The sequence below is a fragment of the Balaenoptera musculus genome, chromosome 14, assembly GCF_009873245.2.
Source record: "Balaenoptera musculus isolate JJ_BM4_2016_0621 chromosome 14, mBalMus1.pri.v3, whole genome shotgun sequence".
Lineage (NCBI taxonomy): Eukaryota > Metazoa > Chordata > Mammalia > Artiodactyla > Balaenopteridae > Balaenoptera > Balaenoptera musculus.
In genome coordinates this window covers 62,107,518-62,132,787 of record NC_045798.1, presented here as the reverse complement: position 1 = coordinate 62,132,787, position 25,270 = coordinate 62,107,518, and the positions used below count along the sequence as shown (strand labels likewise).

Below are 25,270 nucleotides of genomic sequence, written 5' to 3'. Positions count from 1 at the left end.
GTTCTCTTTAGGGGTGTGGCTTATTTTGCAAAAGAGAGAAAGTTCCCCACAAAGGGAGCTCTTATGGAGTGAGCTATAGGTATAAGGTCTAAATTAACCATGTTTTTGATAAGTATTGTGCATCTTAGAACAGAGAACTTCCTGAAGAGGGACCTGCACGCTTATTTCCCTGTTCTTGGGAATAACTGGGGTATAGGCTTGCTTGGGGGCAGAATCACAGAACAATCAGAAGGAGAATTTAAGTGGCCTTCAGCCTGGGGACCTGGACAGCCTGCTGAAGGCTGAATTTACAGTGACATGTTTTGGAAAGGGCAACTTAGGACACATCGTAGGCCTGGTACTTTGTGATGGTTGATGCTCTTCTGTTTTTCTCCTGGGACAGGTAGTAGATTCGATTGGCCTCTGGATAGGTGACTTTGCTGAGTGGGAGCTTGTAGATGGCCGGGTTATTGGTCGTCAGGAGCAGGAAGGTGAGTGCCGAGAGGCAGAAGGGCCAGGTGCAGGGCGGTAATCCAAACTGGGGGGAGGGGGATCACAAGAGAAGCCTTGGTTACATCAGATGCCTGTGCTCGTCTCATCAGCCCTTCACAATCACCTAGGGTCCTGGGTGGAGGAGGGGAGGCTTTGTGGGCACTGAGCAGAATAATACTTAATTCATGACCAACATAAATCAAATCATGCCATTGGGGTCAGTCTGCATTGTAACGGGGAACACATATTCTTCAAAATGCAGCCATTGGAACCCTCTTATAATATGCCTTTATATAGAAGCCATATTTTATCTTGGGTGTCTGGCCAGGCTCTACCTCTCACTCTAGGACTTGTGGCCATTCCCCACCTTCTCCCAAAGCCCCTGTTGAAGGAACAGCATCGGCAGCCATTTTTTGTTCAAAACCTTTTTCTCTTTGGTCACATCTGCTTGCACTAGAGATAAGCACCTGACCCAAATGCAGCTTCCCATAGGCAGGCTACCTGGGAATAGAATCCCTGTCTTGAGAATTTGAGCTAAGAGATATAGAGACTGTGTCCAAAGACTCGATCTGAAAAAACTAGAGAGCCAACCAGTGTTGGGTGGATATTTGGGGGTCTCTGTGCAGCAGAAGAAACCCATCCCAAAGAGACACAGAAACAGAACAGACATATGAAAAGAGGCAGAGATGTCATATCCTAGCCCCAGGGAGCTGGAGATCAGGAGTAGCTACCTCTCTCCTCAAGGGCTCTCCCATTCCCAACAGCCTTTCTCATGATGTTCCCTTGTTTTTTATTCCTTAAGATGCCCTGAGGCTTTTAAATACCCCTCCCCACTCTTCATTTGAGATAACCTGGATAGCTTGTTAGCAAAGAGCCTACAAATTCAACTATGAAGCAGATCAAATCAATGCCCCTTCTCCCCCAAACATCCTTTTATCATAAGCAGTAAAAGACTCAGGGAGTACCATTGAAGGAGTGATGCCAGTTGGTGTGTGTTCAAAGATGGCCCTGTTGGGTGGGACTTAAGGAGGAGCAATGACAGCCTGGTACCAGAACTGTAGCCTTAAGGAACACCCATGACTGAAGAATTCCACTCCGTGAGTCTTACCAAAGCCCTGCTAAGACTGCATAGGGTGTTTTGGAAAGCATCTCCTTCAAGTCCTACAGTGGGAAGGATGTGGGCTGGGAGTTCCACAGACCCAAATCCAAATCTCAGCTCTGGTTACCTTATTGGAGCCATTTCCTCTTTCTGACAACTATTTCCTCAACAGCAAAATAGGGATAAAGATATCTACTCAGAGTTGGTGCCTAGTGCATACTATATGCTCAGTAAATGGTCCTCAGTTTGTGGTCATTGTTGTCAAGCAGAGGGCAGTGCTGTTGAAGATAACGGGGCTGCACATGCAGGAGCCAATTAGAAAGCAAAATTGTGCGGCTCCTAAGTGCCCGCTTCTGTGGAGGCTTGAACGGTCTCATAAATGTCATTCAACATTTTTATATCCTGTTCCTCAAGGAGACTGGAAATTCCTTCAGAGTGAATTAATAGCCTGCACTTTTTTTGTATCCCTGAGAGTGGGCAGTACAGTGTCTTAAACATAGTAGGCACACAGAAAATAAACATGATTTTGTTTTGAAAAATGTCTAGGTAGAGTGATACAACCTGTAACTTCTCTACACAAGATGAAGGGGCCAGTTACCCTGTAAATTCCTATGATCAGGAGCCAAAGTGTCCCATCTGCATCCCTTCTAGTACCTTGTCTAAGAAAGGCACATGACACGTATTTACTGGATGGATAGTTGGGTGAAAGGATGGGGGCAAGAAGAGGTGGGAAAGCCTGGGGCAGACAGGAGCCTCAGAGGCCAGGATCCATCCTGTTTCTGATGGTCGGCTATCTAGCCCCAGCTCTAATGTATCCCATGGTGGGGACTCACTACCTTAGGGTTTCATTCATTCCGCATTTCTTGAGCACCTACTATGAGCTGGGCACTATAATAGGTAGTAGAGATAAAGATAAGAATACAACCAGGCCCCTGTTCAGAAGGAGCACAAAGACTGAAGGTGGAAGAGGACTGGTGTGTACTAGACTTGTCACAATGTTGTCAAGTGTCGTAGAAGATACATACACAAAATGTGATGGGGCCCAGAAGAGGGACTTAGTCCACTGGGGGACACAGGGTGGTATTAGGGAAGTCCAATTCTATTGCTTAAAAAATTCCTTCCTATGCTCTGTCCAAACCACCCAATTTCACTGAGGATGGAGGAGGGATTTAAACAGGGGTTAGTGGAATGCCCATCTCCCCCTTCACCTGCAGGACCACCGGGACTTTTCCTGGTTGCCTATGTGAGCTGTGCCTTGAACCTTTATGGAGGGGGAGGCATCGACTGTAGGCTGAGCCCTGTGCACTCTGCGATGGGGCCAGTGTCCCTCCTGTGTGTGTTGGGGGCTGGGCTGGCCATGTGGTTCCCCCGACCTCACACACCACCTGCACTGGGGCTCAGACAAAGAAGGGTTCTCAGAGTGCTGCACAGGCCCTCAGCCGCCAGCTCTGGCTTCTCTCGGGCTTGGCTCCTTATCCTCCTGGAAGCCTTGCCTCGTGACTCCTGACTCCCTGGTAGTTGCTATGGGGTGAACAAAGATGTACACTGGCCCACAAGCTACTTGGGTAGATGATCTAGAAACATAGGAATAAAATTAAATATGAAGATTTAAAACTAGTTGTAGAGGAGTTTGATTTACAAGAAATTTACAAGAAATGAGTCTGATTTACAAGATAATGCTCTTCAGACTGTCCTTCTATACGGAGCCCCACTGGCCCACTGACCACAGGATCTGACTGACCAGTGTTGACATTAACACTTTTGAGGCGCAGCTCTTTCTGTCTGCGGCTGTGGAGGAGGGAAGCGTGATTTGAGACATGAGGGATGGATTGGGAAGGGGTTCCTGGAGGAGGGGTTTGGGGAGCTGAGAGAATACAGGGGAGGGTGCAATGCACATTCCTAGCCCATGTTGACTCACCACAGATAATACGTTAGCCAGGGCAGCACCCAGGTAGGCTGCAAACAGAGCTGCAAAAGAACCAAGAAATAGTCAGGTGACTAAGAGTGACTCGAGTTTACATATTCTCTCCCCATACATTTTATGCCACAAATGCTATCTCTCAGGTTAAAAAAAATCGAGTTATGTTTCCATTGTTGGCAGCTTTGAAAAGTTTTAAATTCCATGCAAATTCTGGCACAACTAAGACAGCAGATGAACTTTGTTAAAAAGGACCAGAATTTAGCTGTTACAGTTCCCCTGGGTCCTACCACCTTGCATTCTAGCAAAGGAACATTTAGGAGCATAAACCCTAAATGAACATTTTACTATACAGCCAAGGCACGTGAATCCCAGAACTCCCTGCTGTGATATTTCATCACAAGTTATTAACGTAATATGGGTTTCCAGGGAGGAACAGCATTCTTTAAGCTTGAGGAAGACCAAATACACCTACTGCCTCATCTTCTGGGCTTTGTATGTGGAGGGTACCACTAGGCTGGCCACTGGGAAGACCCAAGTGCTGGTGAGAGGTGAGTTTCCGTGAAAACGGGCCACAGTAATTGGGCTTTGCTTCTGAACTCTCACTTTCTCCACTAAAAGCATCCCAATGGTCCCTAGGATATTAACAACAGCAAACCTTTATCAGAGAGTTACTGAGTGCCCTGACCACACTCTTCAGCATTCCTACAAGCATTATTTGAAGGTTAATGTTTGGGCACGTAAGGTTAGCTGCTGTATCCGATGTAAACTGCCCAATTCCACATATAAAGATTAATTTGCATAAGACTTGCTCTGTCGTAAAGTTCCAATCACCAGCACGGAAAGCAGCAATCACAGCAGACAGCCCACGGGCAACAACCGAACAACCTCCATCTGAAAACTCTGTCTCCATGTGGCTGAACACTTTGTGTTCAGTGAAAATAGTTTTCAATGCACTGATCACTAAATGACCATTCAAAACAGTTTAAAATAAAAACCCTTTTGTAAAGCAAACACATCCTCCCATTTATCTTTGGAGGACCAGCAGAATTTCCGCAGGGCGGTTTCCCTGTGGGCATAGACACCGGCATCATCTGAGGTGGAAAGGGAATCCCGCTGGCAGTACCCACCGCAGGCGATGGCGAGGAGGTGCGTCTGCCAGGTGATGACGTAGAACATGCCTCCTATGGCGATGCAGGCCAGCGTGCTGTTGAAACCACACAGCCCGAAGTAGATGGAGTCAAAGGGTGTCGCGAGAGTGAGGGCTGGGGGAGAAGACAGGCTGAGTGCTGTGTGGGTCACGTGGGCCCACCCACCAGCCCCAAAGCCCTCCACAGTCCTCAACCCAGACCAGTTATTGACACCAAAGTATGTATAAAAAGGACTTCTGACTATTCAGTGAAAAAACATCTAAAGGAAACAAATGGCCTTAGTCACATGCGTATCAGTGGTTAAGCTGGTATGGGTACAAGAGACCCTTTTGAGTAATGATCTGAAGTCTGAGTGAGCAGTCCAGAGCAGGCCCCTTCCCTGCCAGAAAAAGGCGGGTTAATGGAACCTTAATGTTCTCTAATGGAGGACAAATGCTTCTTATCGTGATTAGAGTTAAGACTTAAAATATAAACATGCCTGGAAGCAACTCCTCCCCAGCTTTTAATTTATACTGAGGTGGAAATGACTAACACCAGAGCCTTTCCTGAGGACAGCTTTTGCTCAGGGTAGCAGGAGGGCACCGGCACCCAAAATAGAAAGACGGGTGTAATGGAAGGAGGGAGAGTTTATAGGAATAAGCCGGTGGAGCACTGAAGACGCATGGCACCATTTTCTTTGGAGCAGGCCCCAGATACAACATCCTTATGGCCCATTAATAAGGGGCTCATTAATTAATAATGACACTAACCTGCTAACATCCCCATGGCGGATCCGATTGCAGCATGCAAGCAAATAAGAGGTGACGATATGAACAAAGCTATGAGGAAAATGCCTCCAGTCCAGGGGTTATCGCAGCCGTACACTTGGCCGATTCCAACAGGGATGGCTCTCAAAAGCTACAGGTCCAGCAAGAGCACATGCAATTATGGAGGCAAAAGAGACAACTTGAAGCTGGGCTGGAAAAGATTTGGGGCCAAACCCTCCACACTAATATTTTGCAATAGTTTTCCAAGATATTTTCAAATAGGTTCACTCTAAAAGGAACACAAGATTTATTGTTTTAATCTTAAGTTCTTAGAACAGTAAGGGGTTAAAACATCATTTCCTTTATTTAGAAACATGAGTGTAAGGCACTAAACTCTCAGTGAAGAGAAACTGAATACTTCAAATGAGGGTGTTATTCATTAGAAATGTATAGATGTCTGACCAAAGTTGGGGTTGAAAAACTCTTGTAACATTTTTTTTTAAGCTAAAAACATGACTAGAAGGTTAAATATTAGATGGAAAAATGGTCCTTTTTGTTTCCAAGAACAGCATGTCTGGGCTGTGGTCACATTTGTGCAGTCGTCTGGGCGAGCATCTGGACTCGTATCCACAGAGCAGCCCCTGGGCAGGTGGTATCCTGGCATCTGTGGGTTTTATTGATAAACCTGTCACGTGGCTGATGGAGGAGCAGCCTGACGTGTTAGGCCGCCGTGTGTCTCAGGTAGCGGACCTGTGTGTGAATGAGAAAGGAAGGCCAGGGTCCAAAGTTGGGTGGGCACTTGCACACGTACTCTGGAGTTTGGGAAAAGGATCCAGGGCACATGGGCTTCCCCAGTGACTGAGATTGGCAGTTCTTCCCTCAGCCCAAGTCGTCTGAGGACTCCTCCTGGGGTGCAGGGGAGGGAGGTCCTATAGCTCCAGGGCCCTCACCCCACACGAGAGTGTGCAGGGACAGGCCTGCAGGGTAGTCTAGTGGGCAACCCTCTGGGCTCTGTCCCCCGTTATCCCAGGACAGAGAACAGGACTGGGCTCCGGCATCGCCATGGGGGATGGCGGGACAGGCAGAGAGTTTTGTGCAGAGGCAGTGGTGCTGGGTCCTCTGGTCCCCAGCCAGTTGCACCCTCCAGCAGGCTCTCCCCTCGCCAAAGAGCAGAGGAGCTTGTGGGGCCTCAAAATCATTGGGAGGTTTAGACCTTCTCTCTGACATCTACCACTTGTTTCCCCAAAACTCAAGGCTCTAGTTATAATTGTCAAAATGACAAAACGTACTCACTGTTACCATAATCCATTCAAAATTGGCCAGAAAGGTATTTCTTAAAGAATAACCACCAAATGTTGAATTTGTCTTTCCTGGAAATTTGGGGGTTCTAAAGCATTTGTACAGTATTTTCCATTTTTTTCATTTTTACAAAATTCTTAGTTATCTTTTCAATTGAAAATGTGGTTTGGAGGATGCAAAATATCTTAAACTTGCCTTTTCTACCATCATTTCCCCATAGCACGCCAATTAGAGCAATTCTGACTTCAAAAGATACTGACTGGTTGAATATCGTGAAAGGGAAGCCTGAGGGGCTGAACTGCTAACAGCACCTTTTCTCACCTTTGGCTCATGAAGGTACACACACACACACACACACACACATACACACACACACACACACATCAACAAGGATGGAGCTAATGTGAATACGTCTCTTCCTAGATAATGCGTCTTGGACAAATGCAGGGCTTTTTCTGCCCCGCCATGCTGCTGTCTCCTTGAACTGTTCAGAGAAACTATGCACCATTATTTCTGACACAAATTCCCTTCAACAAGCCCAGGTGGCTTTGTGGTTAGATGATGAATTGCCAATAACAAAGTTCCGAGTGAGCTCTAGTCTATGAAGTCATTTAGTGTAACAGAGAGTAGGGGGACCTCAGAGAAAATGTGCCCAATTAGAAAAGAAGGCTGATGGGCATAGTTCTCCAGGCTGACTTAACGCTTTTAGAGTAGCTTCTTATTTAGTTTGGCAGACTTCCAGCGGCCAGCAGTATATACAGAATACTTGCAAAAAGCTTAAAAATCTCTGTTATATAGATATTTCTTAGTGGAGCAACACCTGTGCTTTAAAGTGTGAGGATGCCCCAGAGAGCAAGGGGAACCAGCTCCCCAGGCTGGAGCAGAGACTTGTCGAGCCAACAGATGGCAGTGTGTGTGATGTGCACATCTTCAATGATTCAGAGACATTGAATGAGAAGAAAAATACACAGAGTCGCTTGGATTGAAACTGGAGTAAAGCATCAAAAAGGCTTTAAAAAAAAAAAAGATAAAAGAACCCAAGTCTAGGAGTCAGGAGGCGGGAGTTCTAGTCTTGACTTTGCTCCTCACTAATTAACCATGTGACCTCAGGCAGTCTCTTAACCTGGCCTTAGTCTCTCCCCCTGTGCTATGAGAGGACAGTGTGCGGCCAAAAATGGCCTTTTTAGCTCTTAAAAAGAGGAAAGAAAAAGCTGGTGGCTAATGAGATATTGAGGTAGAGTGTCTCGCACTGTATAATTGGTAACAGTTGTTACTCATGGATGTTTCTGACATGCGAAATAAGTAAATGCCGCTTTAACACTGAGTTTGGACAGACGCTGCCCTTCCACCTTCCACGATACCTACCAAGGGCACTTGGACCTCCGACCAGGTGATATTGGGCAAGGAGGAGGAGGGCTCCACCAGCGTCGTGGGGAAGAAGAGGTTGTAGTGGCCCGTGGCTGCCAGGTACAGGGTCACTGCGATGTTGAAGGGCAGCGTGAAGACCGGGAGGTCCCACTTGCTGAAGATGGTGCCCAGGGCACTGGAGAGGATGGGGCTGAGGGCAGAAGCACAGGAGATGCTGTTCAAGATGCCCCCTGGCCCTGACACTAGACTGAGTGGGTTTAGGGGGCCCCCTGTGCCTTCCCAGGGAAAAGCAGCTGGCTGACCCCCTCTCCCAGCCTGACTGGCCCTGGGCAGCTCCTCCCCTGGACCTCCTTCCTCTGCCCCTGCACAGCAACAGGGTGGATGCCAGACTCAACTTCAGAAGGAGGGCCTTCAGGGGAGGTCCTAAGGCAGGGAGTCCCAGAGCTTCCCTGAAGAGCCGCATGGCTCCCACCGCAGGCATGAGGAGAGAGCACCGGCTGCAGAAGGGGCTGGTGGTGAGGGGAACCACATTCATTCAATCATTCAACGCATGTTTGTTGAGGAGCTGAGAGCACTCCTGGCCGGGGTGCCCTGTGGTTTCTGCAGGTGAGGGAGGACCTGGAGTCTGGCCGTCTGAGGGCTCTGGGCAGGGCTGGGCCTGCAGCCCACACTGGGAGGTTGTCCCCGTCTGGTCAGGGTGCCCAAGGACAGGGCAGCACTGGGGGAGCAGGAGGGACGAGGAGATTTCCAGACACTCACAGGGCCCCGTAGTATGGCTCTTGACCTCTGTGGGCCTCAGTTCTCTTCCCTGTGCTCTGCCGGGGTAGGACCAGGGGCTCTTAGATCTTACAAAAATGAAGTAAATGAGGGTATGTAACGAGATACTGTGTACAGATCACCTAGCACAGTGGTGCTGTTGCTGTATAACGTCAGTAATTATTTCTAGCGGCTGTTTCTGATGTGCAAGCTAAGGAAGTGCTGCTTTAAACTCCAGTTTAGACAGACAGTCACGGAGTTGGGGTAGAAAGGCTGGCAGCCCTTGCTCTACACCCACAGCCTCAGAAGCAAACTTACCAAGACACGGACATCACGATGACGGGGAGTAGAAGCCACCAGTAATAGTCGCCTTTGTCCGAGAACACAGCCATCAGCAGCCCCACCAGCACCCCGTTGTAGCCGTGAAGTCCGGCTGCGATGGCGGACCTGGGGGGGAGGGCTGGTGAAGGAGGGGTTCCCCGAGGCCTGACGCAGGGCACTGCCTTCTTGATTTTCCTTCTGAGTCAGGCTTTTCTCAGCTGGAGCCTGACCACACACACCTTCAAACCATCAACCCTTCACAGTCCCCTATACAATGCGTGGTTGTTAAAAGGAACCAGGGAACGGTTGTTTTGAGTTATTAGTGACCTTATTTTGAGGGGTTTCTGAGCCGGGAGCCAGGCGGTGAGGATGGGAGGCTGGTGAACGTCCCCACGGGGATCTACCTGTGGTCTCAGGCCTGGACCCTGGGTTTCCTGGGACTTACTTGTCCTGACTCAGGCTGAGGGCTGTCAGGGTGGACACCACGGTGCCCAGGCAGCCCGAGATGGCCCACCAGGGGTTCTGGACGAAGAGGCCGAGGACGATGAGGATGCCACTGAGGGGGTTGTTCACAAACATCACCTGGGATGTGCCCCGGAGGACCCAGTCGAGGAACTGGAACACTGGGGATTTGTCTGAAATGGAACCAGTCAAGGGGTCAGTCAAGGCTCAGGTGTTACAGTAGAGGGCGAGGGGGTGAGGGAAGCTGGGCATCCAAGGTGGGTTCAGCTCCCTGCTGTCACCTGCCACAGAGGAGGGTAAACCAAGAACCTGAGGGGGCATCTGACTGCCCAGAAAACCCTTCAGACCCACTGAGAGCTGGCTGTGGTCTTCAGGTTGTCATTCAGGCAGTGGGTACCCTGTGCGACCTGTGCCCCCATGAGAGTGGCGTGAATTTTCAAGAGGAGGGATCCAGAAAGAAAACTCTTGCAGCCCAGCAGGCATCAAACCCATGGCCTGAGGTCTGGAGGATTGCTAACGGGAACCTATTGGAATCGTAGACACGGATCTCCCATGATCCATCTCTAGGGCAGGCATTTTTCTAGAATGCTGGCTCTAGAATCCCAGTCCTACAATGTGACATTCTTTTTTTAAAAAAATTTTTATTGGAGTATCGTTGCTTTGCAATGTTGTGTACAATGTGACATTCTGAGGGGATATTTGAAAGCACATGACTGTTATGTTCAGAACTGAGAGCTTGCACACCTACATGTATTGGCACTTACATCCTGAGAGACTGCGTGTCTGTCATAAGAGTGAAACTCCTACCCTACCCTACCCTATCCTACCCTATCCTATCCTATCCTATCCTATCCATGGAAGTGGGACTCAGTCTCATCTACAGAGATCTGTGCAGCGTGTTTCCTGGGGGACGACCAGAGGGGACGTTTTTAGGGTTAGGAGCAGGGGCTGCTGTCACGGAACCTTTACCTTTAAGTCCCTCTCCGCACTCCTTCATCTCTCCTGTGATGTACCCGAGGGCTTTGCGGACCCTCTTCCCGCTGGCAGCCAGGGAACTCTGAATCCAGGAAGTCTTGGAGATCCCTGTTTCCACCTTTATCTCGGAGCTCTTCTCCATGGTGTCCAGATCCTGTCCAGGGACAAGAGACGGGCAAGAAGCTCCCACATTCTGAGCCTCTCACACTGAGGAGTGACTTGCTTGCTTGGGGACAAGCTAAGATCTTCACTTGGTATTTAGTGAAATTGCTATTTAATCATTTTAGTTTCTGTAGACCAGAATATCTTTTGTTTTGTTTGATCTTTTACCTCATTTAATATGGGCAACAGCCTTGCACAGTCAGCCATCTGTATCATCCGTGGATTCAGCTAACTTCAGGTTAAAAATATTCAAAAAAAAATTTCCAGAAAGTTCCATAAAGCAAAACTTGAATTTGCTGTGCACTGGCAACTTTTTACATAGCATTTACATTGTACTTACAACTATTTACATAGCATTTACATTGTATTAGGTATTGTAAGTAATCTAGAGATGATTTAAAGTATTCCAGAGGATGTGCGTAGGTTATATGCAAATACTATGCCATTTTATGTAAAGGATTTGAGCATCCACAGATTTTGGTACCCATCGGGGGTCCTGGAACCAATCCCCCATGACTGCAGTATAACAAGACAATATATTTATCCTCATTCTGTGGATGAGGTCTCAGCCATGGATGAAGAGGTTCTCATTTGTAAAGGTCAAGGTCAAATGATAGAATTTAGATTTACCCACAGATTTTTAGATTCTTTTTTTAAAACAAATATTACTTCTACTGTACCATACTCTTTCCAGAAGAAAGTATCCCCTCCCACCCCAGCATGTCTAGTCTTTAAAATTTAACTGTCCGTAAAATTAAACAAGTAAATGCTCTGTTTTGAAAATTGGCACCAGCTTATTTCCTACATGCTTGAATGCTGGATTCAGAGGAAGATGGATAAGAAATAATTAAAATAAAAGAAACATGAAACTTTATAAAGTAAACTGAAAAGTAGACATCTTTATCCCACATAATTATGCTTCTGGAAATATGAACTCAAGAAAAGTTTGCCTAAATCAGAGGACGCCTTTTCTGGACCTCAGCTCTCTACTTTGCTGCGGACTCGGTGATGTGGGTCCTGCCCCTGGTTCGGGCCACTCTTTACTCACCAGCAACTCGACCGTGGGCTTCCGGTATTGGTGGGGAGAAGGGTCTTTGGTGTGCCTTTCCTGGTGTTCACCTTTTCCAAATACTGGAGTTGGCAGGGAGAACATCATCCGTTAGGACCCCTATCCTGGCACCTTAGCAGCAAATTTCCTGCAAGGCTCAAGTTGGAATACTCAGCACTTTTACCCCACTGAGGATGCCCCAGCCTCTGCGCCTGGGGCAGGAGGACCCCCTCCTCTGCTACTGCACACACCCAATCGGGTAAGCTCTTCGGGGGGAAAAAATGCACATCTTCATGTAAATTGGACATTTTACAAGAATTTAGGGAATTCAGAGACTCAGCTGACTTTTAGTTAAGAGGCTCTGATCTTGTGCAACTCCCCTATTTTTTAGGTGAGGAAACAAAGCTGTCTGTGAGCCCTGAGCCCAGGGTTCTTTTCCCACATGAACACGAAGATTGGTATTTATGAGGCATTATTGCTCGTAAAGCATTAAGCTGCCTGAACCATACGAGGTCTGTGTTCAAATTCTACTACAACTCTTTCCAGCTGGATGACCTCAGCTGTTTTGGTATTTTTAGGATGTATGTCTTAGAATTTCAAGTATTTTAGCAGCAGCTTCTTGTTGGATTAAGACAAGTGATATCCATGTTGTCACTTGAAACAGATTTTGGCATGTCCTTGTAATTCTAGAAAACTGTTATTAAGTGGCTTTGAATGTATTTTTCATTATTACAAGATAATTTATTTGTAAAGGTGAGTGATTTCAGAAAGGTTTTAAGTATCATGAAGGAAGGCCCTTGGAAGTTTTGCTGTTTATGCTCTGGTGCCCTCTTGTGGTCAAGTGTGAGAATGGCTGTCTGGGCTCAGAATGCCCTGTATCTTCAGACAATTGGCCATTCTGTCTGCATTCATGAGCTTTCAGGGCACCTAAACACTAGAAGAGATACATCAATGGCTCTGTGCTCCCCCATCTGAAGGAGCAGGGACTGCAAATACCAGTGTGGTTGGGAAGTTACACTATGCAAGAGAAACAAATTAAGGAAGTTTGAAAGGAAGCGAAGGAAGCAAAGAGGATGACTCTAGACTCTGAGGCTAGTGTGTTTGATATCCTGATGGATTCTCTGCTTCTGTCCGAAGCGCCAGCTCTTCAGCAGCTTCCACTAACCCGCCTCCCAGGCTCCTTTGCGTGGGGCTCTCTGCTAGGCCCTCTTTCACCCCAGCCCCCAACCACTATCCTAAGAATATGTTTGCAGGGAGATTGTTAACTTTTTGAGGCAAACTATGCTTTCTTCCTGAGGATGCCCTGGGGCCTCTGTCAAACACAAACTCCTGGGCTAAAGGGGTCCTTGATTTAATTCAGTGCCCTCTCCCCAGTGTATGAGGTTTTCCCAGACCACCCCAGGTCATTTCTCTGGCTGGCTACTTTGGGTATAAAACAAGGAGGCTCAGACAAACTGGGGCAAGAAAGTCATATGCTTCTGGGAAGCATGTGATACTGTAAAAGGACACTAACCCGGGAATCAGTTTTATCCCTGCCATGCCCTCACCAGCTGTGTGACCCTGGGCAAGTCGCCTCCCTTCTCTGGAGGGCAAAGTTAGATTGCCCCTCTGCCCTGGGTCTTCATGACGCTGCTCCCACCATCCATCTGACTGGGGAGACCCCCACTTGACCCCACACCCCTCCCCCGCTGCCAGCTCTTCCCTGTTTGAGACAACATGTCCTCAGCGTCCAAATTCAAGTTTCTGGCTTCCCCGCTTTGGCTGCCCTCTGGACCCTCCTCTTGGCCTTTGGGAGCCCCTCCCCTCCAGGGCTCTCCATCTGTTGCCTTGTGTAGACATCACCACTGTCCATCAGCATCAGGACCAGCATCAGCATCAGGACCAGCATCAGCATCAGGACCAGCAGCATCAGGATCAGGGGTTGTGACTTGGCAGCACATTAGAATCTCATGGAGAGCTTTTTTTGGGGTCATTTTAAAAGTGCAAGTTTTTATTTATTTTTATTTTATTTTTTGTATTTTGGCTGTGCTGCACGGCATATGGGATGGTTCCCTGACCAGGGATCAAACCCAGGCCTCTGCAGTGAACCGGCCGAATCCTAACCATTAGGCCACCAGGGAACTCCCTCATGGAGAGCTTTTAAAGCTCCTTCTGCCACCCAGGCTGCTTCCCGGGTGAATTGGATTAGCACTTCCGGGAATGAGATGCAGGTGGTTCCAATGTGCAGTGAAGTTTGCAACCCCCTGGCCTAGACTGACAGAGTCAGCTGCTTGTCGTGGCTCCAGTCTCCCCGACCCTGGGCATCTAGACCCTGGAACCCGTGGCTGTGGTCAGAGGTCGGGGGTGATGAGACTGAACCTCACCCTTGTGGCTCTCCCCACTGCCTTGTGATGGAGGTGTTGCCATGGTCCCCGTTTTAGAGGTGAGCAGATCAAGGACCCGGGAGCGGGGTCTGGGGGGGTGGGGGTGGGAAGCGCACACCTTTGCTCCTCCTGCGAATGAATGACCACTCGATGTGGAACACGTTCCTGGGCTTGGGGTGCACAGCCTCCGAGCCCTCATCTGCCTTTGGACTCGTCGTGGGCGGCTGCCCCCCAGCGCTGCCTGGCCGGGGGCAAAACAAGACAGGTCAGTGCCCCACCCCGGGCCACCCCCCGAGAGGCAAGCAGAGAGTGCAGGGAAATCATGTGCAGAGCCAGAGGAGCAGTGTGGTCTGAGCTGCAGTAGTGATTGCACCAGTATCTGCGGAAAAATCCCTCTTTTCCATTCTTCCCGATGAAACTTCCACTTCCTTTCCTCACAGAAACTGCATCCCAGACACCTGTCAGTGTCAAGGTACGGACGGGCCAGCCTGCCTTGTTTCCCCAGTAAGGCACTGCTCTAAGACCTCCTTCACTCGGCCTCGGACTGGCGTGGATGGTGGACCCGAGCCGACTGCCCGTTCCCGTCCTTCAGCCGGTGCCCTGGCCTCCGCCTGCGGTAGGGAGTTTGTGTGTGTAGGTCCTCAGTGCTCACTGCACATCAGAATCTCCTGGGTGTTTAAAAAAATGCCTGACCCCTACCCCACACCACTTTTAAAAATCGGAGTTTTTAATGCCCAGGATGTTTTAGGAGGTGGCCCTAATGTGCAGTTTGGGCTGAGAACCTCTCATCTAGGGTCTTGTTACTCAAAGTGTGGTCCCTGGACCAGCAGCACCAGCCTCCTCTGGGAGCTTGTTAGAAATGCAGAATCTCAGTTTCCACCCAGACTGATGGAATCAGAATCTACAGTTCAACAAGATTCCCCAGGCGATTTCTGTGCACATTGGTTTGCTCTGTGGGGAGCTAAGAAGCTGCAATCAGCTACAAGAAACATTTCTACCCTTGTGGAGAACAGAGTAGCTTATCGCTTGGGACAGGGTTTCTCAAATTGGGTCTGAGAATTGACAGTGTCAGGTCACCTGATGGCTTGTTATGATGCGTGCCCCAAACCCTACTACGCCTGGCCCACACTGACTAATTGGAGTTCGTGGTGGTCCCGAGATAGACACTTTTCACACTTTCTGCTTGTGGTTCCAGTGAAGTCTAGAGTTAGATGATCAAGTGGCTGCCTGGAATAGTGGAGAACTTTCACACTGTTACTACATTTGCACACTTTTATAAGTTAACTCACTTGGGCATTGTTATCACCAAAAGATGGAAAATTGAGGCTCAGATGATTTCTGAAGCATCCTACAAACAGTGAGCCATGTGGCTCTCAGCCCTCAGTCCTTTTCTCTGCATCTTTGCTGCTCAGAGTCTGGTTTGTGGACCAGCTTCACGGACATCCAAGGGAGCTTGTTAGAAATGCAGACTCTCAGGTCCCATCTCAGACCCACTGAATTGGAATAAGTTTTTTTTTTTTTTTTTAAAACGAGATCTCCAACTGACTTGTGTGCATATTAAAGTTTGAAAAAACTGGTCTAGTTCACACTGCTCATGTAGAAACAACTTTAGCAAAGCTGAGAATATAGCAGGACCAACAACTGGAGTATGCGGGACATGTGTGAGCAAGGAAGGTATCCTGTCTATACTCTCAGATTGAAAGGTCACACATGTGACCGTGTCCCTTCCCTCTAGGCTCGGGATGGGAAAAAAGCCCCTGTTTCACTCATCACCCTGCCCGTGGGTCACCACGGAGCCATAACTCCAGAGGCTGGAGAAGCCCCCTTGACCCTGTGCTTAAGACACACGTGGAATGTCAGCGTGCCCTAGGGCACCTCTGCAGATAGGTTCTGTGCAGGGGGGTGAGGACCGAGGGGGTATTATTGCATCATCTGGCAAAGCAGGGCATTCTCCCATAGCCAGTCCACAGCGTACACCTCCCAGGCTGGAAGGGCACCTCTGCCGGCCCAGGGCTTCTCATTCCTCACGTGCCGAGGGTCAGCCACCCCAGCCACGCCCTGCGCAGAGCGATATTTTGACCTTAGCATCATAGGTTCAGAATTGCATGGATCTTCAAGATCACAGTCTACTTCCCATGTCCAGAGAGATCACCTCGCCCCACCCAAGTCACATAGTTTATTAATCATGGCACAGCCAGGAGCTGCACCCAGGTCTCCAGACTCCCAGTTTGCTGCTCTACAGATGGCCGCAGAAGACCTGGCTCCCCTTTCCTGCCCTGGCCATTCGCTTTCAGCACTTAGATTGTGCTGCTTGCTCAGAGCCCAGGAAAGTGGGGCAGGGTCCACAGTACTACGTGTTCCTAGAATCGATGTCCCAGCCACAGAAACAAAAATGAAGAGTATCTTTCTTTTCCTTGAACACATTTTTTTTTTCTTATTTGGGGTGATTGGGGAGGTAGCCCCAAATGTGGTCTGACATAGGGTTGCTCCTGGACCTCCTGTGGGCAGGACGGGAGTGCTGAGCTGCAGACCACCCACCCAGGGAGGGCGATGGCCCCTCCAGATGTGCCGGCCAAGCGGTGAGGATGATAGGTGGGAAGGATGCCACAAGGAAGACTGGAGAGAAAGTGACACATTTCCCGAGGCTCTGAAAATACTTAAAGCTAAGGTGATAGCAACTTACCACTACCTTTGGGACAGATTCTCAGGGCTTTCATAATGGATAAAGGCAATTTCAAAAATATCATGAACACATCTATCAAATGCTCTAGAAATAAATGTTCCATTGGTGTGGTGGGAAAAAAAGAAAACAACGATAACACTGGCCAGGAACCAGCATCGCTCATTCTGCACGGCATTTTGCAAGTCATGTAATTTCATCGACAGTTTCCCTCATTGCAAGCACGGCGCTCAGATGGAGATATACAGACTCCATAGAGCTGACCTTGCAAACCCAACCTATAGAATGATGACAGATATTTTGGAGGGTACCTGATATTTCGTTCTCATATTGTTATGAAGATGAAATTAATGCTTGCAAAATGTTGGGGAAAATAATTTTGCAGCGCTCATATCAGTATCTCCTCAGGGAGGCCATGTCTCTGGAACAGCTTGTGCTCTGGGCAGGGTGGGTCCTTAAGTCAGGGCAGGCCTGGCATTTTATACCTACCATCACCCACTCCTACCTCGTGTTCCTGTCTGTCACCTTCACAGGACGGTGGGATCCTTGACAGCCTGGGTTACAGAGGTTTATCTTGGCACTTCCAGCACCTAGCATGAGCCTGGCCTATTGTAGGCACTCAGAAGTATTTGTTGAATGCATTAATGAGGGATAATTTTCCTACGCATTTTAATTTCTGAATAGTAAAATGAATAACCTTTGGCTGTTTTGGGGTATGAACTATTAAAAAAATAATATATCTCATTGTAAATGTTAAATGCTTGATAAATATTGAAATAAAAGTGAGTCTTTCATAGGTTAACAATGGAAATAGCTGAGTTGTGTAGGGATTTAGAAGTTTCAGGGCAAGAGCTGATTATCTCCAGCAGTACCTGGAGAAAAGAAGGGAAGTATACAGATGTGATAAAGTGATTGGCCATCTATGACCAACCAACCAGAAACCCAGAAATCCTTCATGAGTGGATAGAAGAACCCAGTTAATGAGAGAGAATAAAACAGGCCACTGAAGACAGAGATCTTGCTTGATGTGATTTGTTTTGGTTAACAAGAGATTACACCAGGTGGTTGAAAACCCCAAAGCTTCTTGGAAGAGGGTAGCTGGGTGTTCTGAAGCCCAAGAACAAATTTTTTTTTTTGACAATAACTCACTCTGGGGAGTTCTTTCCAGCTTCCCCTTCCCCCCGCCCCCCAGCATCATGGCACACATAAAAATAATACTGTATGGCACGGTGCAGAGAACAGATGATGATGTTTACGGCCTGGGCCTGAGGACTCTGGCCACACCAGCCCCCCTCTGTCTGCTTCGAGGACCAAGGGCTTTGCTCTCTTGGCTCAGCTACATATGTGCTGAGAAGCTCTGTCCTTGAGAACCTGCAGGTAAACCTCAGCAGCTGAGTAACTCCTCGGCTTTCCCATCTGGTGTAGGAACTGCTGCTCCCTCCTCTAACAAGCCTTTTAAGTGTCCCAATGTGTGTAGTTTCACACTGGGGCTGTTCAGGACCATTTCAGGGGCACGGTCCCTGCCCTTGAGGATTGCCACCATCCTGTGTTTTAACAGGCAAGAGTCCAGTGATGCTTTCCTCCCATTGACTCAGAGAAGGAAAGAATAGTCATGAGCCATAATGATTTGTTCAGAAGCACTTTTTTTTTTTTTTTTTTTTTCTGGAGAGTAGTTTCCCATAGTACCCACACCTCTACTGACTGCTAACGTACAGAAAATGCCATCCGTTCAAATATCATGGGTAAGAAACATTTTACAGAAGAGCCCACTTGTCAAATACAAGTTTGAAGCTTGCTGCAATTTCTTTGAGGGGAAAAACCAAACCCAAACCATATATGACATCTTTCAGAAGAGGAAAAATGATCTAGTCTATTTTACTAAAATCAACCTTTACTCAAGCCTTTACCTATACTCCTTCTACAAGCTGTCTTTCTCAGGTTTTGAACAGGTTTTCCTGTCTCCTGGAGGTGGACCAATACTGTCCATCTATCACTAGCAATGCCCAACATATAGAGGATCTGGAACCTACTATCAAGACCCTTTTGTCATCCCTCCCCAGATTGCTGGGTCTCTTATTCCTCCAACTTACTGTGGCAGACACAACCACACACCATGAGGCAATTTCCTAGCTACTATGCCAGAAGGATTTTTTGAAGTGACAGTAGTATATAATTTGATTTTTTCCTACACCTAGTTCTACAGGGTAACACTTTGGCCGCAATTTGGGCATATGTTTCCCCATGTGGAAGTTGAGCTTTGCACTGTGATGTGTAATTTTCAAGGCTACTCTGTGTGTGTGTATGTGTGTGTGTGATATAGATACCTGTGGGTGGTAAATGAGGTGCTATCTTTTTCTGTGAAGTTGTGTTTAGTTGACATTTTCAAAGATCATTCTATAAACTATCAGAGGCATCGAACGTTAGAATTGGAAAAGGCTTTAGAGATTATCCAGTCCAGCCCTCTCATACAGTGCCCCCCCCCAGTACCCACCCCCTCATAGAGGAGGAAATGAAGGCTTGGAGTACTGGGGGGACTTTGGTGTCTCTGTCTCATGCCATGAAGACATTAATTAGTATATATGAGTTGGTCCTTCATTTAACCTCATGATGCCTTATGACAACCTCATGAATGAGGCTGAAGAGAGTGCAAAGGTCAGAGTGCCCATTCTGTCACTGGGGTAACACCTGACTGGCCTTCCTTTAGAGTGAGTTTTCACTCTCCTTCCCCTATTTACACTGAGCTCACACCTCAGAATTACCTGTCTACATTGTCAGTTTCCCTCCTTTCAATCCATTCTGTGCTTCAACTGTTAGACCATAACATAACAAGACTCTGTTACTCAACAATCTACATGGCTCCCTATTGCCAAGAGTATAATAATGCTCAAACTCCTCTGCCATGCTTTCCAGGTATTCCACAATACAGCTGATTTCATCATCCTGCTCATCCTTCCCTGCCCAACACACACCCTGCCTTGGCATTCTGGCCTCATCTCTGGCCCTCTGTGCCTCATCTCTGGCCCTCTGTGCCTCTTCTTGCCTAGTTTCTATCCACCCTTCAATGTCTGCTTTATGTTCTACTTCCTCCATGAAGCCATCCTTGGCTTATTTGGCCACATGGATCATTCCATTATTTGCAGAAGGTACCCTAGATCCATATTTTGGAGTTAGGGCCATGGTGGACTTTTATAGTTAACAATGCACATGAAAATTTTCCAATCAAATGAAACTACTTGAAATGATCAGTCCTTGATAACCAAGTGAACTTTAGGTCTAGGCATTAGCAGAAAAAAACTGAGGCCCAAAGAGAAGCAGCTTCCTTGAGGCTACACAGCTAATTAGTCATGGAGCTAGATTTTTGACGTCCTGGTTTTGATTCTTTTCTCATGTAGTGTAGGTGTTTTACAGATAGTTGGAGCCTTCGCAAATGATATCAATGGACTTGTGACTTTTTTATTTAAAAAAAAATTATGAAGTATATCATATCCTAAAAGGAGTAACAAAAGTCACCAAAAACAAATAAAAAGAACCCACCTGTGTACCATTGCATTTGTGACATCCAATGAAAGCCCAAGGAAATTCTGGGCCATTGTATACCAGCTTCTTCTCTTGTGGCAATGTTTCCATACACCCTTTCCCCACATCCTCTTCCCTGCCACCCTTTCTTTGCATTACCAATGGCAAACATAACTAACTGATCATAGTACTCTTTCCCAATAAGTTTCAATACAGCCTCAGAATCCTTCTTAACACAAAGCTCCAGACAACCAATAGCAGTTAGTCACAGTTGGCACTTGAGAGTAAACTTATTTTCCCCCTCTAACCTTAAATGAGGGTGTGGATGCTATACAAGTCTGAGAGAAGGGGTACGTGAAAGCAGGCGGAGGCCTGGCCATGGGCTTTCCAAGACTCACAGGATGGCCTAACTTCAGCAAGTTCACCAAGTCTCATATCCTTTGGGGCCAGTTTTTGAGGAGATCCCATTCTCTGATCAGATAACTTCAATTTCCTGGAATGTTGTTCCTCATGGCATGACTATCTGTTTCCTTCTGGATGTTTCTACATCCACTCTCTGTAGCTACACACAACATGTCTAAACTAATCTAAGATGGCCATGTAAGAGAGGGCCATTGAGGAGATGGGCTGTTAAGCTGGGATGTTAAGATATTTGCAGTTCCTGAGATGCTCTAGTTCTATTGGCTTGTCTGTGGAAGGGGTACAGGACCTGAGGAGAGAGACCAAGGAGCCTGGACCAGATGTCTCCACCCTGGAAGCAGCAGGTAAGGAAGGACTCCTGGGAAGAAGGTTTTCAGATCTACCTCATTAGCATCCCACAGTCAGCTCAACACAGGGCTGTCCTGGGAACCACACTGATGTCAGAGCTGTGGGTTACAGAGTTGTGGAAAGGATGATAAATAATATGAAGGCTCATCCAGTGGGCAGGTAGGTGGTAAGGGGATTTGAGGGCTGATGGATAACCTGGATCCATCACCAGATGAGCAAGAAGAGCTCAGGGTTGTGAGTTAGAACACCTGGGCATTTGTCCAGGCTCATTTATCAGCTGGACAGGTTCCTGGACAAGCCATGGTTTCCTCATCTAAAAGTAAAGGGTTTGAACTATAACTATTTAAGAGCCCTTCCAGCTTCAAGCTTCCAGGATCTGAACTCTCTCTGGAGTTCTTAATAAGGTCCCCCACCCCAGGATTGCCCTCCTGCAGCTCAGCAGAAGAAAGGAATGGAAAAAGATTGGCCTATCTTTTTTCTCTTCCTTTGAAAAGTCAGATAGATGGTCCTATTGGCTAGGGCTCTATCTGATTCATTTCTCTCCCCCAGGACCTCTTACCTGAGCTCTTTTTGATTTTCTGCACAGGGCTGGAGGAATCTAGACCACCAGGATTTGGGAAGAAGCTTCTTTCCAATTGGGCGGCGTCTCTGGTCCTCAACTCAGGCGCTGGACTTCTCCCTAAAGCCGAACCCCTTCAGTTCCCAGAGCCCGCAGCTCATCCTCTTACTGGCTTTCTGTAAATTTCCTTTGCATTTCCTAACCCTATGCCTTGTGCATGCCTTCCACTTGAGGAAGGGTACCATGGAGGAAGAGGGAGAGGAAAGACAACGTTCTTCCTGCAGCTTGCTCACTCTCCGACCTTCCTAAGCTCCCCGGGGAAGACTGGCTTGGCTACCATGGTTCCCCCAAACTGGTTTGATCAGGCAGGTTTCCTTTAAAGGGCCAGAGCCTGGACTGCCTGATAATAGCTTCCCTGTCCTCCCTCAGGCATCACCTCCCAGTTACTCCTCTCCTTAGAATTCTTGCTCCAGTATTTGCCTTTAAAGCAGTTACCTAAGTGTTGTCTCCTCAGGGTGCCAATTTGCTTTCCCACCTCAAGGAACCCCCTTAACTCCCCCCCCCACAGGCAGGGCACAGGCTGGGGAACAGTATTGCCATCAGCGTCTTGATGGATATTTCTGCACAGCCTAGATACTAGATGCTGTCTTTCCGGTTTTGTGGAAATTTTTAGACCTTTCCTCCTTCTGACTGGGTCCTGGGGGCTGTCTCAGAGCAAGAAGGGCACGACCTAACCCCCGCATCCAGAAAGGACTCTGAGCTCTATATATTAGGGAAGTGGCCCTCCCAAGTCCCATGAGGCCTTTGGGGGGGCGGGGCTCTGGTGGGCTGGAGTCTAGGGATGAGGCCCAATCCAAACATGTTTTGTTTGGCTTTGTGAGTATGATGGGTCAAGCATCAACTGTATACCCACCCCCACCCCTGCACATGTATACCCCCAACCCCCCTCAGTGACAGGGTGTGAGGTGGCTACCCAAGTTCAGAAACAGAACCTCACACTGAGGATATTAGCTACACCTGAGTAGACAAACTCCCCACTGACGTCAAAGGCCCCCTTCTCACCAGGCCAGGTGTTTTGGAACTGCAGAGAAGGGGTCCTGATCACGGAAGGCCTTATGAAGAAGGAAAGCAAACAAAAGAGTGGGGGAGGAGCCCCGGAGGGACCCACATTCCAGGGAGGGGTGGGGAACTGACAAGAGGTCAGCTTCCTGCACAGGGGGCCTTCCTTTGGTGTTGCAAGTTCAAGGCCCATGGCGGTCTGCTGAGGACACGTTCCTTGTCCCCCCAGCTGGCTGGTCTCTTGGCTCAGTTCTGGAGGTCCATCTCTTGACCTCTTGCTCTAGCCTCTCCTTGAAGGCTCCTGAACTTCCTGTGGTGTGTTCACTCCAGCCCCTAAGCATCTATAAGTGACAGGGAGATGCTACCCACGTACAACATGTAACCAGTTTGAAAAGACAAGAAATGATCACCTGGGAGGGAGGAGCCATCCAGGAAATTCTCACATGTTCCATGAGCCAAATGGAGCTGTGTACTCAGAAGTGTGGTGAGTATCTGTCACGCACACTAGATTAGGGAGAGGCAGTCGAGTCCTCCTGGAAAGCAGAAGACTGAGGTGGACTCTTGTCCCCTGAGGGTCCTACCAGCGGCCACAGCTCAGATTCTGGGGTATCCCCAAGATAATCTATGTGTACAGATTATCTCCTGGAGGGCTTGGTCATCAGAATTTACTTCAGAACTAAGTCTTCTTCATAATGCTCATGGCTTCAACTCTGCATTTCCAACTTTGTAGGGGGAGGAGCCTGCATTGACCTCCAGGAGCCAAACTTGGGGAGGTCAGATTCCTCCAGGGGAAAAGCCTAGAGTTCCTGTGGAATAAATGAAAGCCGAGCTAGAAGTTCCCCGGAGAGTTACTTCCTTTACTTCATTCTGTTCCAGCAGCCTGTGCAGCTGTAGGAGGGGCTGGCAACTCCTAGTTATCAGTTCACAGAGAATAAGGACTTTTCTAGCAATGCCCCCTGCCTCCCTCCTTGGGGCCTTGGAATTCTAGTTCCATTAGGGACAGAAGTGTTCTCTATGGATTCTTCTATCTTCTCTGAATGGCAAGAGGCAGGGAAAGACAGGCAAGTTGAAAAATCTCACATTAAAAAGTGAATACCTTTTCAAGTTGTCAGGTGAGACTGTGGTTTACTGAGTGGAAATCATACCCACATTGAAACTGCCAGCTCCTAGCTGGTTTTAGGTAATAGTTCTCCCCAGACCCTCACAGCCTTTATGACCTGAGGAGACAAAGCTCAGACTCATACAGGAAGCGCAGACAAACTGGGACACACAGGTTTGATGTAGCCACAGATGCAGGCCAGGAAGATTAAGTTTTTTGATGGGAAGATCTTAGAGGGTTGACCAGAAGAAGAATCCCTGGAGAGGGGAGAGTGATGAAGAGGAGAAAGTCAAGGACAAGGCACAGTTGAGTGATGCTGCCCCCTCAGTTTGCATTCACATAAGCAGCCATATTGAGCATTTTCATAGACTGACCAAATGATAACTAGTCAAGCTCTAGGAAAAGCTATAAAGACAGCAATGGTATATTTTTGATATATTTATCTCCATGTTCTTACCTTTTTGCCACCTTAATGATACCTCCTCCTTATTCTTCTGTAGGAACTCAGGGCTATAGAATCACTGAAACTTGGAGTTGAAAGAGAGGCTGCAGTGGTCATCTGGTCTACCCCCACCCAAAGCAAGCATCTCCAACAGGCCCCCAGCCCTGTTCCTGAGCTCAGGGTCTCACAGGACAACCATTTTCCAGGCAACTTCTACTGTGAAAAAGCACCCCTCTCCACTGATTCAATATCTGCTTGCTTATCACTACCACGTAGTGGTCCTTATTCCATGCTCTGAAGTATTGTTGAGTAAACTGACTTCTTTTTCCACATGTGTTACCTCATACTACGGACAGTCATGGCCCCAGACGTTTCTTCTCCAAGCCGAATATGACAGTTTCATCATCATTCCTGATGAAACAAAGGGGCCTCCAGACCTCATTCACCCAGCCCGGCCCCATGTCAGCATGCCCTCCCTTGCCAAAGATGCTCTCAGAATGTGCCACCCATTTTTTCCTTTGTACTCTCCCCTCCTTTTTCATCCAACCTATTCTCAGAAATGACTCCTTCAAACTAAGATGCAAGTGATTGATCATGCTTACTGTGTTACCTTCCCAGGACTGTTTACATTTTAACAGGTTCAAAGACTTGAACTGAAGGGATGGCTGGGAATGTTTGGGCAGCAGGTAATGGCAAGATAGAGGACAAGAGGAGAAGAGGCATAGAAAATTTCCTGAAACCCTTAACATCATGCTTGATACTTTTCCTAAACAGAAGACTAACCCGACAAGATAATTCACTCAAAATCATGAAACTGGTGCTGTGACCTTATGTGGCACAGGTAGTCTGTGGTGACATCCTCACCTTTACCTCAGGTGAAACTAATCACCTGGTCAGGCAAATCCCCATAAAATGAATTCCTTGAAGGCAGGAACTGGTCTGATTCTTTCCTGGTTTGTTGTCAAGGGGGCCTGAGTAACATATTAATAGTTCCCCATACAATATCTT

The 25,270-nt window shown here is 47.8% G+C and overlaps 1 protein-coding gene across 1 annotated transcript in view; it reads right to left on the bottom strand.

The window, feature by feature from the left end:
- Window positions 1-316: 316 nt before the first annotated feature.
- Window positions 317-25,270, bottom strand: part of SLC14A2 (solute carrier family 14 member 2) — a 55,931-nt gene continuing 30,977 nt past the window's right edge. Inside the window, exons 10-19 of the mRNA XM_036823028.1 lie at window positions 14,258-14,380; window positions 11,777-11,859; window positions 10,561-10,720; window positions 9,575-9,764; window positions 9,127-9,255; window positions 8,050-8,242; window positions 5,389-5,536; window positions 4,619-4,753; window positions 3,489-3,538; window positions 317-517 (exon numbers count right to left, since the gene is read on the bottom strand). Of these exons, the coding sequence (XP_036678923.1) occupies window positions 317-517; window positions 3,489-3,538; window positions 4,619-4,753; window positions 5,389-5,536; window positions 8,050-8,242; window positions 9,127-9,255; window positions 9,575-9,764; window positions 10,561-10,720; window positions 11,777-11,859; window positions 14,258-14,380 (1,412 nt within the window). The remainder of the gene's footprint in view (window positions 518-3,488; window positions 3,539-4,618; window positions 4,754-5,388; window positions 5,537-8,049; window positions 8,243-9,126; window positions 9,256-9,574; window positions 9,765-10,560; window positions 10,721-11,776; window positions 11,860-14,257; window positions 14,381-25,270) is intronic.